This window comes from Podarcis melisellensis (genome assembly GCF_964234715.1).
Source record: "Podarcis melisellensis genome assembly, chromosome: 3".
Classification (NCBI taxonomy): domain Eukaryota; kingdom Metazoa; phylum Chordata; class Lepidosauria; order Squamata; family Lacertidae; genus Podarcis; species Podarcis melisellensis.
In genome coordinates, this window is record NC_138530.1 from 30,186,055 (window position 1) to 30,199,682 (window position 13,628).

The 13,628-nt window shown below is 39.9% G+C and overlaps 2 protein-coding genes across 4 annotated transcripts in view; one reads left to right on the forward strand and one right to left on the reverse strand.

Moving 5' to 3' along the window:
• Positions 1-13,628, reverse strand: part of TAF1A (TATA-box binding protein associated factor, RNA polymerase I subunit A) — a 48,816-nt gene that overhangs the window by 31,042 nt on the left and 4,146 nt on the right. The window lies entirely within an intron of this gene.
• The window catches only part of MIA3 (MIA SH3 domain ER export factor 3), a 38,464-nt gene that overhangs the window by 1,961 nt on the left and 22,875 nt on the right, over positions 1-13,628 (forward strand). For all 3 annotated transcript variants that reach the window (XM_081903643.1, XM_081903641.1, XM_081903642.1), the window contains exons 2-4: positions 641-774; positions 8,560-8,646; positions 9,378-12,123. In XM_081903643.1, coding sequence (XP_081759769.1) covers positions 641-774; positions 8,560-8,646; positions 9,378-12,123 — 2,967 coding nt within the window. The remainder of the gene's footprint in view (positions 1-640; positions 775-8,559; positions 8,647-9,377; positions 12,124-13,628) is intronic.

The following is a 13,628-nucleotide window of genomic DNA, read 5'->3' on the forward strand; positions in this document are numbered from 1 at the left end:
AGGTTTTATTTTTTTTTTTAACAAAATCAACCCAGTTCAGCATGCTCTTCACAGGGCAACACACTTAGCATCCTCATTGTCAATGTTTAGGAAACACTCAGTTTTTGCGGTTAAATTAACATCTAGTGTTGTGCTCATATTTTAGTGGAGTGGCTGGTACAGGACTTGTTCCTCTTATTGTATTACTGGATGAACTTTTTAGGAACTTTGTATTGTATTTTGTTTTAAGCTTAGTTTTAAATTGATTTTATGTTTACTTTGTTGCTTTGAGATTTCTTTTTTGCATAAAGCAATTAACAAACATATTTAATAAATAAATAAATAACACCCTGGTGCATAATGCATATGACTACATGCCTTTGGGACATAGTGAAGGATTGTGGTACTGGGATATATTCATGGAGTCTATTACGTTTTTCCAGGAGAAACGTCTTCAATAAAATGTACATTGAAACCTCATTATGTCCTTTCATTGCCTTAACAAACATTTTAAGACACAAAGTAACTTCGATACCAGATTTTCACCAGCCATAGCTTCTTATTCCTGGGCTACATTGTTTCATACACATGGACTGCAAGTTATGTTGAGAAAACGGCTCTTTATTTACTTTGCCATTTTTTTCTCATTTTCTTTCAACAGTGCTAATGTGTCGAGGGAAAGCAGTGAAGGATTTTAAAGGCCCAGATTGCCGTTTTGTAGATTTTAAAGAAGGTGAATCGGTGTACGTGTATTATAAATTAACCGGGAGAACACATGAGCTTTGGGCTGGAAGTGTAAGTTTTTAAGTACTTTATATGGTTTAACACAAATTGGAAAAAGCAGTATGGGTGGTATTCAATGAAGCTTTACTCAGAGAAGGTGCACTGAAATTAATGAACATGACTAAGTTAGGTCCATTAATTTCAGTGGGTCTACAGTACTCTGAGTAAAACTTATTAGAAGTGACATGGGGTGGTATTCAACTAACATTTTAATTTTTCTTTTCTTTCTTTCGCTGCTTCCCCCAGAGATGTTCACAGGTATTTACACATTGTGCTACAGTATGTTATCTTACATATTCATTAAATAATCCCCACTTTGCCAAGAAGTCAAGGGATACTGCTACAGCCTTTTAGTTTCCTCTGCATGAGAGAGCATAAGAGACTTGTTAACTTTGAATTCTACAAGCAAAGCTTATTGGAAGTAAATGAATGCTTACAAAGAGGCAATACAATCACCAAGCTGCTTCCAATCCAGCTAAACTCACCACCTCTGCAGTTTTTTTGTGGTTTTTTTGCACTAGAAATAGCACACCATCAGCTTCTAATGCAGAAGAGATTCTGCCTTGACTCAGAAAACTTTGAGTAAATGCAAATCTACCAGATCACCCAAACGAGACAGCAGATTCCTGTTACTTATAATAGAATTGTAGAGCTGCATGTTTGAGAGTGTGATTAAGTTCCCTGGAAAGGTGGTTTTGGTTGAGAACTTCACAAACCCTTGAACAGATGAGGGTTTTTTTTCCGTTTGTTTTTGTTTTGCTTCAACTTGACTTAAAATTCTGTTTAATATTTAAATGTCAGCACCTATGATTGAAAAGTCCAGTAACTCATATTTTCCACTGGGTATTTGGAACCATTTTTGTGTGATGTGGGCCTTCACTGCCAGTGGCGTAGCGTGGGTTGTCAGCACCCGGGGCAAGGCAAGTAATTTGCGCCCCCAACCCGTGGATTTGCGCCCCCTAACCCTAACCCCCAGATGTTGCGCCCGGTGCGGCCGGCCCCCCCTGCACCCCTCACGCTACGCCACTGTTCACTGCTTTGGAATCCACACATATGACTCTTCTCAGTCCCAGAGATTTCTCTGGAATGGTCTATCTACACTCATGCCTCCAAGTTTTATTTTAAATATTTCTCCTTTGTTCAGAAGGTAAATAGTCAGGGGGTTAATGGTAACTGTTAAATTCAGGAATCTCAGCTAAAGCATCCATGACAGATGGCCATCCAACCTCTGCTTAAAAACCTCCAAGAAAGGAGAGTCCATTGGTAAATTATCATTTGCAATTAAAAAATGCTTCTTTTGTGGCATGTATTACCACATTTGCAAGGGGTTTTTGTGTTTATTTTGTGTTTATTTTGAAAATGGCTTGAGCCACTACGTATATATTGCCCACAATTGCATGTTACTTTTACTCTGTTTCTGCCATCAACTTTTGCTGAAAAGCGTTGTGTACTGTGTTGTGTACCCTCTCCTACTCTGCTATTTGTCCACTCAGAATTGTGTCTCCATGGGAGGAAAAGATTTTGGGACCCTGTAATTTCTCCCCTACCCCATGATCGGGAAATGGAGAGCAGTTTGGGGTGAATCTTACAACTACAAAATCTGCAATTTGGTCCTGAAAAATTTGGAAGGATATACAGCAAAAGGCAGTATTGCACAAGAGAAATATTTTAATTGCATTCTGGAGCCTGATAAAGGATCTCATCTGTTTCATATTGGGAGCATAAATTGTGCTTTCTAAAAATGTGGTACACTAACAACACAAAAGAACTAACAATGGCTTGGATACAGAGACATGCACACTTTAATTCTATTTACGGGCCCTAGCTCAGTGGCAGAGCAACTGTTTTGAATGCCAAAGAGCCCAGGTTCAACCCCCACCATCTCCACATCTAACACAAATGGGGGAAAAAACTGTATGGGTGACATTCAACTAAGATTTGTTCACAAATAGGCCCGCTGAGATTAATGAACATTACTAAGTTAGGTCCATTATTTTCAGGGAGTCTACTCTGAGTAAAACTTACCAGAAGAGATATGTGGTGGTGGTATTCAACTAACATTTTAATTACTCTTTCTTTCTTTCTTTCACTGCTTCCTGCAGAGACGTTTAAAGGTATTTTCATTGACATTGCTCTGTGCATTTTAAAACATATTCATTAAGTACTCCACACTTTGCTGAGAATTCAAAGGGTACTCCTACAGCCTTTAAGTTTCCTCTGCATGAGAGAGCATCAGAGACTTGTTATTTTTTAATTCTACAAGCAAAGCCTATTGGAAGCAAGTGAGGCAACAAAACTACAGTGGTACCTCGGGTTCTGGAGGTCTGTTCTTAACCTGAAACTGTGCTTAACCTGAAGCACCACTTTAGCTAATGGGGCCTCCCGCTGCTGCTGTGCCGCCGGAGCACGATTTCTGTTCTCATCCTGAAGCAAAGTTCTTAACCCGAGGTACTATTTCTGGGTTAGCAGAGTCTGTAACCTGAAGCGTATGTAACCTGAAGTGTATGTACCCCGAGGTACCATTGTACTTGCATTAGATTCCTAGATAGCAACAGTGTAGACACATACCACAATCACCAAGCTGCTTCCAGTTCAGCTAAACTCACAACTCTCTCTGTGCTCCCAGTTTAGTAAGTGCTAGTTACTTTCTTTCCTACTCCTATACCATGAGGAGCACTGGTCTTGAATCCCATTCTTGTGGGTAAATGTCCCTTTCAGAAGAACATTTAATGTCAGTAGCTTCCATTGAGGAACTTTTTGTTTTGTTTTTGCACCACTTGGTATAAGCCTGCTTCCTAGGTTTCTACTGAAATGAATGGGACAAGTTAACAGCAACTAACATAACCAATGGATCTTCAGTACTACTCACTAGATTGGGGCCTCTGTTAAGGTGATGGCTTTCAGTAAACATGATAGACCTTACTTCAAGTCTTACTTCCTCTTTGCAATGAGATGTCAGAGGAGAAGTAAGATAGACTTATAGATACCTACTAGGCTATAATTTGTCACTGCTAAATAACAAATGAACAGTTACAGATAGGTAGCCGTGTTGGTCTGCCATAGTCAAAACAAATTTTTTTTTTTCCTTCCAGTAGCACCTTAAAGACCAACTAAGTTAGATATCTGAAGAAGTGTGCATGCACACGAAAGCTCATACCAAGAACTAACTTAGTTGGTCTTTAAGGTTCTACTGGAAGGAAAAAACTTTTTGTTTTAACAAATGAACAGTCCCTTAAAGTTGGGTATTCTGACTGCAGGCCTGTGCAGAGCTTGTCAGAGGCCTAGGATGTTGGCAGGACAGCGAAAGTCTGGCAGGGCCCTGGTGGGCTCCTGCAGGCAACTTAGCCCTCCGAGGCCAAGGAAAAGTGTACCTGGCTGTCCCCCGCCCGTCACACAGACTTGTCTGGTTGAACAAATTCCTTGGAGCATGCTGAGCATATTTCTTTTTCCTTTGTAAAGGAAAGTCTGCCACTATGAGCCATTACAACACCATTACAACTGCTTTCACTGGAATACACAAGTGGGATTATGGCACAACAGACTCTCAGCTGGCAATAGAGTCCAATTAAAGTTGCACAGTTGAAACAGGAAAAGCACTGCATGCAGTGAAAGTGGCAGAATGGAATCATTGTGTTCTTCCAGTAATTCCCCTCTGACATTACTGTGCCACAAATAACCTGGATAATTAGGAGGCATCTGTTTCCAGGCTTGCCAGCGCTTTATAAATACAAACTATGAAGACTTGAGAGGGCTGGCTCTGAAACAAAAGGCTGGATAATTAGAGCCTCAAGTTTTTAAACCAAAGAAATAATTTAAAAGTTCACACCCACATTAGCCAAATTAATGTGTATACAAACAGCTGTATACAATAAGTTCAAGGTAACTCAGCAAAGGTCAAGGTGAGAGTACAGTACAATATCTTAAATCCTTTGTAACTGATTACAAAGTTAATATGGAAAAATTGTCCATTCCGGCTACAAAAAAGATGCAGTCCATGTCAAGAACACCTATTGTGCAACCTTGACTTTGGATGTTACTAGTTTGCACTAATATTTAAGAATAAATATTGAACAAAGGGAGTAACATATCCAGCTAGCATTCTGTTTGTTCATAGAAGAGTATTATATACTAGACAGATGTTTATTTTACTGTACCATCCTATAAGCCAGATAACCAGATAAATCCCTGGTTTAATTGCATGCAAATGCTTTCAGCCAAGAACTCTGTGGCATTGTTTTTCCATCTCTTTGTAGGCCTGGCATCTAAGAGTTTGATGCAGACTCCTTAATAATACAGTGGTACCTCAGGTTACATATGCTTCAGGTTACATACGCTTCAGGTTACAGACTCCGCTAACCCAGAAATATTACCTTGGGTTAAGAACTTTGCTTCAGGATAAGAACAGAAATCATGCTCCGGCGGTGCAGCGGCAGTGGGAGGCCCCATTAGCTAAAGTGGTGCTTCAGGTTAAGAACAGTTTCAGGTTAAGAACAGACCTCCAGAACGAATTAAGTTCTTAACCCGAGGTACCACTGTAATAATAAAAACATGAATCTGGCATCGAGAAATTGGAAATATATTTCTCAAGCACTATGAAAAGACATCTGAATCACCTGCTCTCAACTTTTACTAACTTATTTAAAGCCAGGAAGTGGTCCATTTAATTATTAGTAAATATCTGGGATGTTTTCCTGGCAATAAAACCACCAGGATATTTAGGAAAGGGGCAACACTCATGGAGTGCATTCTAACTGAGCACATTATCATTAGCGTTTGTTTACTTAATGTGTTCTGCCAGTTTCTAAATGCCTAAGTTATCTAATCTCTGTAGCAATTCTCCACTGTTAATATTGGCTTCCTGATAACAGTTGTAAGAAGTGAATGAGAGCAGAAGTGTGAATCTTTTCTAGAAAGCAGTAAGCTGGGATAAAATCAGAAAGTGCATGCCTATGCATGTTTACTCAGAAATAAGCACCTCTGTGTTCAGTGGGACGTACTCTCTACTCACCATGTTTAGGATGAGAGATTTACTAGAGTTGCATTTTACTAAAGTAGCATCTTGTGTGGAATTAATGATTTTTACTGAAATACGTGTTGACAAAAGAAGGGTGGTCTTGCATTGATGTTGAGTGTGAATAATTTAAACAGTAGCAATGAGTCAAATTTTAAAGTACGGTATAGACATTAAAATACTGGGAAATGTTTGCAGAGTGGTGGTGGAGTATTTGAAAATAAGAGAATATCACAAGGCCATTTTGAATGTGATGTTGGCCTACAAACCATAACTTATTCTGCAAATATGCTATTTGTTAGAAAGTAACTTATCTCATGCTAGGTTTAAGAACAATGAAAACATCTCATTATTGTTGTATTCAATGGTAGAAAAATGGATTTCGAGGAGAGCAAAGTAAGATGGGAGGGGAAAACCTGCTTTGTTTATGCAAAATTCATATTTTCTCTTTGCCTGTATAGAAGCTGGAAATTCCAGCCATACTCTCCCAATTGATGCTCTCCCAGTATTAGACAGCGTAAGAATGTCTTCTTCCTCTGCACTCTGTCTCTCAGAACCAAATTAGAGCTTTCCTGCCAGTTTAAATTGCAGCTTCAGAGGAGCAGAAGACTGCAGCAAGGGAAGGAAGATTTAACCCCGCTCTCCACCTGTGATTATGATCCCAATTATTTTCCATTGGCTTCTATCAAATGCAAAAATGCAGAGATGCTTTAAACATTACACCTAGTTTGATCCTAAGTACTACAATGCCTAGGGACGTGGGTGGTGCTCTGGGTTAAACCACAGAGCCTAGGATTTGCCGATCAGAAGGTTGGCGGTTCGAATCCCCGTGACGGGGTGAGTTCCTGTTGCTCGGTCCCTGCTCCTGCCAACCTATCAGTTCGAAAGCATGTCAAAGTGCAAGTAGATAAATAGGTACCACTCTGGCAGGAAGGTAAACGACGTTTCCGTGTGCTGCTCTGGTTTGCCAGAAGCGGCTTAGTCATGCTGGCCACATGACCCGGAAGCTGAACGCCATCTCCTACGGCCAATAAAGCCAGATGAGCGCCGCAACCCGAGTTGGTCACAACTGGACCTAATGGTCAGGGGTCCCTTTACCTTTACCTTTACCACAATGCCTGCTGGTTTTTACATTTAATTTCTGAAGAGTATGGTGCTGAATATACACTGTTAAATACAGAATAATCAAGTACAAGAAACAAAGACAAACATCAGCTTTTGAGCCGGCAAAAAGAATGCAATCTAGATGAAGTTGGGCACACCTATGCCCACAGTATGCTTCAAATGTGGATCAAAGGTCCCAGTAAATTCTATAAGTTGAAAGAAAGTTCCATTAAAGGAACCTCCAAATAAATAAGCACTAGTGAGAGTGCCACTCCCGTATTTCAGCAAGACTTAGAACTATTTTTTTCTGGAGTTTGACTATCTAATACAGTGGTACTTTGGTTTAAGAACAGCTTAGTTTATGAACAACTTGGATTAAGAACGCTGCAAACCCGGAAGTAGGTGTGTTTTTTTGTGAACTTTGCCTGGGAAGCAGAACATATTCCGCTTCCTGTTGAGTGTAAGTTGAGTCTCCCGCTGCTATGGGAAAGCACGCCTTGGTTTAAGAACACTTTGGTTTAAGAACAGACTTCCAGAACGGATTAAGCTCGTAAACCAAGGTACCACTGTATACCTTTCTGCAGTGCTCTAAGCTGAAGTGGCAAAATTCTGCATCTAGGCATTGTTGTTTCACTGCTTTGCTAACTTTCCATATATTTCCTTTACATTCTCAGTGAAGCTTAAGCAAAGTATTTGCATATACCAGATGCCTCAAACTGTTATTGACCCCTAATGCTTGATGGTTTCAATCTTTAGGGTATGTGGCCTTTGAGTGTGCCTATTTGGGTGAATTTCAAATAGTGCCTTTTTAATGGTAGCTGCCATTTAAACTTATTGTATTATTTCAAATACATAAAAACTTGTTTTATTCTGTATTCCTGACCCTCGTTATTCTTAAAAGGGTTTAAGGCAGGGGTTAGCAAACTTTTTCAGCAGGGAGCCAATCTACTGTCCCTCAGACCTTGTGGGGGGGCCAGACTATATTTTTTGGGGGGGAAATGAACAAATTCCTATGCCCCACAAATAACCCAGAGATGCATTTTAAATAAAAGGACACATTCTACTCATGTAAAAACATGCTGATTCCGGGACCATCCACAGGCCAGATTGAGAAGGTGACTGGGCCAGATCCAGCCCCCAGGCCTTAGTTTGCCTACCCATGGTTTAAGGGGGCCATGGTAAAAAGGTAAAGGGGCCCCTGACCATTAGGTCCATTCGTGGCCGACTCTGGGGTTGCGGTGCTCATCTCGCTTTATTGGCCGAGGGAGCCGGCATACAGCTTCCGGGTCATGTGGCCAGCATGACTAAGCCACTTCTGGCGAACCAGAGCAGTGCACGGAAACGCCGTTTACCTTCCGACCGGAGCGGTACCTATTTATCTACTTGCACTTTGACGTGCTTTCGAACTGCTAGGTTGGCAGGAGCAGGGACACAGCAACAGAAGCTCACCCCGTTGTGGGGATTCGAACTGCCAACCTTCTGATCGGCAAGTCCTAGGCTCTGTGGTTTAACCCACAGTGCCGGAAATTGATGTGCCAAGTATCATGATCAGTTCTTCTGATGCACTGCAAGTGCCACTCCTATGCATTTGCAGCAAAGTTGCCTCTAAACAGGCAGAAATAGTTAAAACAAAACAAACCATTTCTCATACTGACCCTTCTATTTCCTTGTTTTTCTCTCAGGTTGGAAATGAATTTGGATATTTTCCAAAGGATTTACTTGAGATAAATCACATTTATACCTATGAAGAACTAGAATTGCCAACAGATGTAAGTTGTTTGCGAGTTTCTTTTGATATACACAATATTCAATTCTTATGGCTCAGGAATATGCATGGATAAATATCCATTTAAAGGGCTCACTTTAAAAACAGACCATATAAATGAACCCAGGAGAAGAAGAGGAAAGAGCAGATTGAGATGGAAAAAGAAGAAAAGCTGTTCTTTAAAATATTTTCTCCAGCAACAAAATTCTCTGTATTTTAGACCAATAAATCCCTCTGTTTGAGATCAAGGATCACACCAGCACAAGTGACAAAACTTCTCCCCCCTTCCCCTCTGTAGCCTCCCACACACTAAAATAACAGCAGCAACAGCAACAACCGTGCTATGGAGGGCCCCCAGTCTTCTGGAGCAGATTTTGTGGGAGGCTGCGGAGTGGGGAGCAGAGGAAGGGGAAGCCCTGATTGCATAAGCAAAATCCATTGGGCAATTGGTACATCACAAATTATCTGGGTTTCTGTTCTGTACAACCTGATCCTATGCCTGTGTCCATATAGCCTTATTTCCAAGGAAGCAGGCACAGGATTATAGCGCTAAACTTGTTCAAAATCTAAAGGAGTTCTTACTATCCATTTTAAATAGATGACTCCCTTGTGGATCTCAGTGGGAACAATTAAAATCTAAATTTCAGCTAGGTTAAAGCAAGATACCAATATAGTAGTAAATTTTAGAAGATAAATTATTTCCTTAAGTAACTAAGATTATTTATTTTCTTTCAGGAAACAGACTTTGTTTGCTTTAATGGAGGCAAGGATGATTTTGACAATTATAACGCAGAAGAGCTTTTAAAATTATCAGAGGACATGGTGGCTAGTGATGCTGAAGCTCAGCTAGAAACTGAAAAGGAAGAGGAAACAGAAGGTGCTGAGCATACAGAGTCAGTAGAACCAGAGATTGATGGTTCTGAAGTGGGCTCGGAAGTCGACAGTGAAGACGATGCGAAAATGGGTCAAAAAGACAATTTTATTTTTGAAAATAACGAGAATGTAGAGGGAGCTCTTGATTCCAAGAGCAAGGACCTCACTGTAAATAGTAACACAGACAATCCTCAGGGAGACCAAAGTGCACATCAGCCTTCAGAAGAAATGCTGCAAGAAACATTAAAAGTGGCAAAATATGAAAGTGCCAAAAACTCTAGTGTATCTCAGGGCAAAGCTAAACAATCAGATAATGGAGGCGAAGATGATGGCACTGACACACATCTACGCCAACACGAAGTATTGGAAGACTTGAAAACAACACTTGGCTCAACTGCAGATGCCCTTGTGTCTGATGATGAGACAACTAGCCTTGTTACACCTCTAGATGGTGATTTCAGCGAAGATCTGGGCATTGACTCTTACAATACAGAGAAGCTTGAAGAACCTGAGGAGCAGTCTGAAGAAATCCCTTTGCTGTCTTTTACAGAAGAAACAAAACCATCAGAAGACCCAGAAGCTGAAGAGATGCCATCTGATGGGGTTTTTGAATCAGAAACTAGTGACTATGACGATGGCATTGCGGAAGCTGCAGGAAGATTTGTTCATGAGAAAAAAGATGACTCTAGTTTACTAACAAATTTAGGCGATACATTTTTTGCAATTGTCAGTGGAGGTGAAAGAACAGTTGATGAAACTGATGGGGACAAAGAGGAGGAGGAGGAGGAAGATGATGAAGATAATGATGAAGTGGTCCTAATCAGCAAGAAGGAAAATACAGGTGTGTTAGCTGATTCAAAATCTTCAGCAGAAGATGATAGCATCACAGCAGAAAATGATCTGATTACAAAGAAGATACATAATGTAGATGTTGGGGACCCTAAGGGGGAAAAACATGAAACTCAGGACTACGAAGAAGAGTATTCAAAAGCTGAAGTTGAACCGACCATAGAAGAACTGCAAAGCACTTCTACACATGATTTTGGTGCCTTTTCTAATTATGGAGGTGGCCGGCAGCCTAAAGCATCCATGGGAGCTAAGGAAAAACATTTAAAACCACCCCTAGGTGATATCAAAGATGACCCAGAAGGCCTTTCTCTTCATAAAATAATAAAAGAAAAGGAAACAAGAGATGATCACATTGAAGATAGCTTAGAAAATGATACAAAACACAAAACTTTATGGGAAAAAATAGGCAAAAAAGATGGAGAAGGTAAACAGCCAATGAACATTGTACCACACTTGGTGGAAGAACTAACAAATGAATCTCAACCTGAACTGGGCGCTTCTGACCTTTTGGAAGGCAAAACAAAGCAAGATGGAGAAGATCTTGAACTTGGGAAGGTGCTCAGTAATACGAAGCAGTCAAATGACTCTGCTGTGGAAAGCATTCCCACAGAGGAAGATACTGAAGTGCCTATTGTCCAATCTGAACAAGAAACTGTAACCCAGGATTTAAAAAAGGAGGAAGAAGAGAAGAAATTGATTATAGAAAAATCCCTGCAAGTTACACAACACAGAAACCTTACTCAGCAAAACACGGAAGAACTTAAGCCTGAGGAGTTAGATGCTGAAGAAGATGATTTCCTTGAAGTACTAGAAGAGGAGTTACTGCAGGATGAAAATGCAGCGAACGCAAAACTGTCTAAAGAGAGACTTGCAGATGAACAAAGTTTCACGTTAGAGGCTGAAAGTGGTACCACTCAGTTGCAAATGCCAAATGGTGCTATTTCAAGAGCTGCTAATCCTGTTGACGCAAGAGGAGAAGATGCAATAACAACACTTGAGCAGGCCAAGAAAGATGGCATGGAAGATTGGAACGAGGCACAGGAAGGAATACAAATAAATAAAGATTCTCAGCTGAGCGAGAGGAAGGAAATCAAAAAGGAAAATCAGGAGGAAGTGGAGCCTCAAGTGAAAAATTCTCTGCTTCAGGAAAAAAACCAGTATATACATGATAAAATAATGTCAAATAAAATAAATACTTCTGAGTTAGAAAACAAGAATGACTTTCATGAAGAATTACAGACCTCAACAGAGCACCAGCATTCCAGCGATGACTTTGGGCCTCAAGAGGTATCAGAAAAAACAAATGAATCTGCAGAGCCAGAGTACAGTGAGTCTGTGAGGCAGCTCAATATAATGAAAGAATTTCTTGATGAAAAACGTATTGCACGCATCCAAAAGTATCTTGGACCGCAACATATTTTCAGGATAGAATCTTTGTTTCATGACATGGCGTTGGAGCTGATGTTTGCTCAGAAACACACTGATAACCATGCAGACACTGAAGAGGCATTGGACCGCATCCTTGAATCTTCAGAGTCTAATATTCTGGATGTTCTGAACAAAGTTTTAGATTCCAGGGAGGAAGAAAATAAAGAAGAAGTGATCAAGGAAATTGATTTGTTTGATGACGAAGCTGCCTTAATGGATGACATCCAGGAACTAATGTATTCATTAAGGCAAAAATACTCTCCAGTTAGCGAGAGTGCTCCACTTGCCTCCCTTCCGGAATCTGGGATGGACTCTAGTGAATCCATTACAGGTAAGTCTTGAGTCTGCAATCCTATGCATTCCTAGGAATAAGACCCACTGGACTTGGTGGAACTTACTTCTGAGAAGATTTGTGTAGGATTGTGCTATATTTTGAGCTATTGAGAGGGCTACAAAATATGCCAGAAACCCTTGACGCATAGGCACCTGCAAACTTGATGCTGAACTTATTTAAAGTGTTTCTCGAACCCTTGTCTAGGATAATTGCTGAGGAAACTTTTTAAGACAGCTGATGAACTCTGAATCAAAATGATTAATTGATCAGTGAATTTAACAAATTAACTATTTCCAAATTTAAATCATGGCATTTTACTCAGAAAGGAATTGAATGTGCTTCATGTTGAAAGCCTTGATGGAAATACCCTGTGTACCTATGCAGAGGGAGCTTATTTTGCATTCAAATGTGACACCCCACCTGCAGTCTGAAGGGATACAGAATAGTATGCAACTGAGCTTTACTTAGAGAAGACCCACTGAAATTAATGAACATGACAAAGTTAGGTCTATTAATTTTAATTAGTCTACTCTGAGCAAAACTTTAGCTGAATACCACTCACAAGGACTTTAGTGTGACAAGTGGGACATAAAAAATAAATAAAAATACCACACCAAGAACTAGCTCTAGGCTGTTTTTTTGTTTTGGTTTGAGGCTTGTGAAGACCAAGTGTGAGAACTTCATTTTTACCTAGAAAGTCCAATGGGATAAGCCAGTTTGTCATATTAGCAATGAGGTCATTCTGTTCCCCAGACAGTGGTCTGGGGCCTGCATGCATATTTTGCCACACAAATTGACCACCTTCACAGTTGCTCAGCTGGCACTATCTGGCAGTAAGAACTTTATAATTATAGAGCACATGTTCTTAAAATGTTTGATTATTATATATTTACTACATTCAAAATGAACATGAGAGATGAAGCATTCATTTGTGGAATATCATGATTTATTAAAATTTCAAACTCTTAAGAATGAACTTGATGACAAAAAGTTTTACCATATATTTGTTTCACCACTAATTTACCAACCTTGGGATAGACAATCGTAATTTGTATTCTGTGCTACTAAGACAATAAATAAAGATTGAAAGTTTGATCAGTCTTGAAAGCCCCACTGAAAATGGACTGCATTTCCAGCTTCATATAATCTGCATATCCATGTTGAAGTTCTGATTGCTAATCCATAACCATTGGAAATGTTTCACTTGTTACTTTTGAGGAACAAATGTTAAACAGCGGAAATATTTTGAGTTGGCAAGTCCTGACAACAGCCTGTAAAAATCCTAAGGCTAAATATATGCTGGCTGTTGGTCAGTTCTTAAACTTTTAAGCTTATCTCTCTAGTTGAATATTTATTTATTTATTTAAAATGGAAGCTAGAATTCCTCAAAGTCGTCAATCTGAAACAACAATATGCAGCAATGTTGCTGAAGCTAAGCTGGTCAGTTGGCCTGCACAGAAGAAAGTGTATATGTCTCTTGAGTTCTATGATATAAGAAAGGA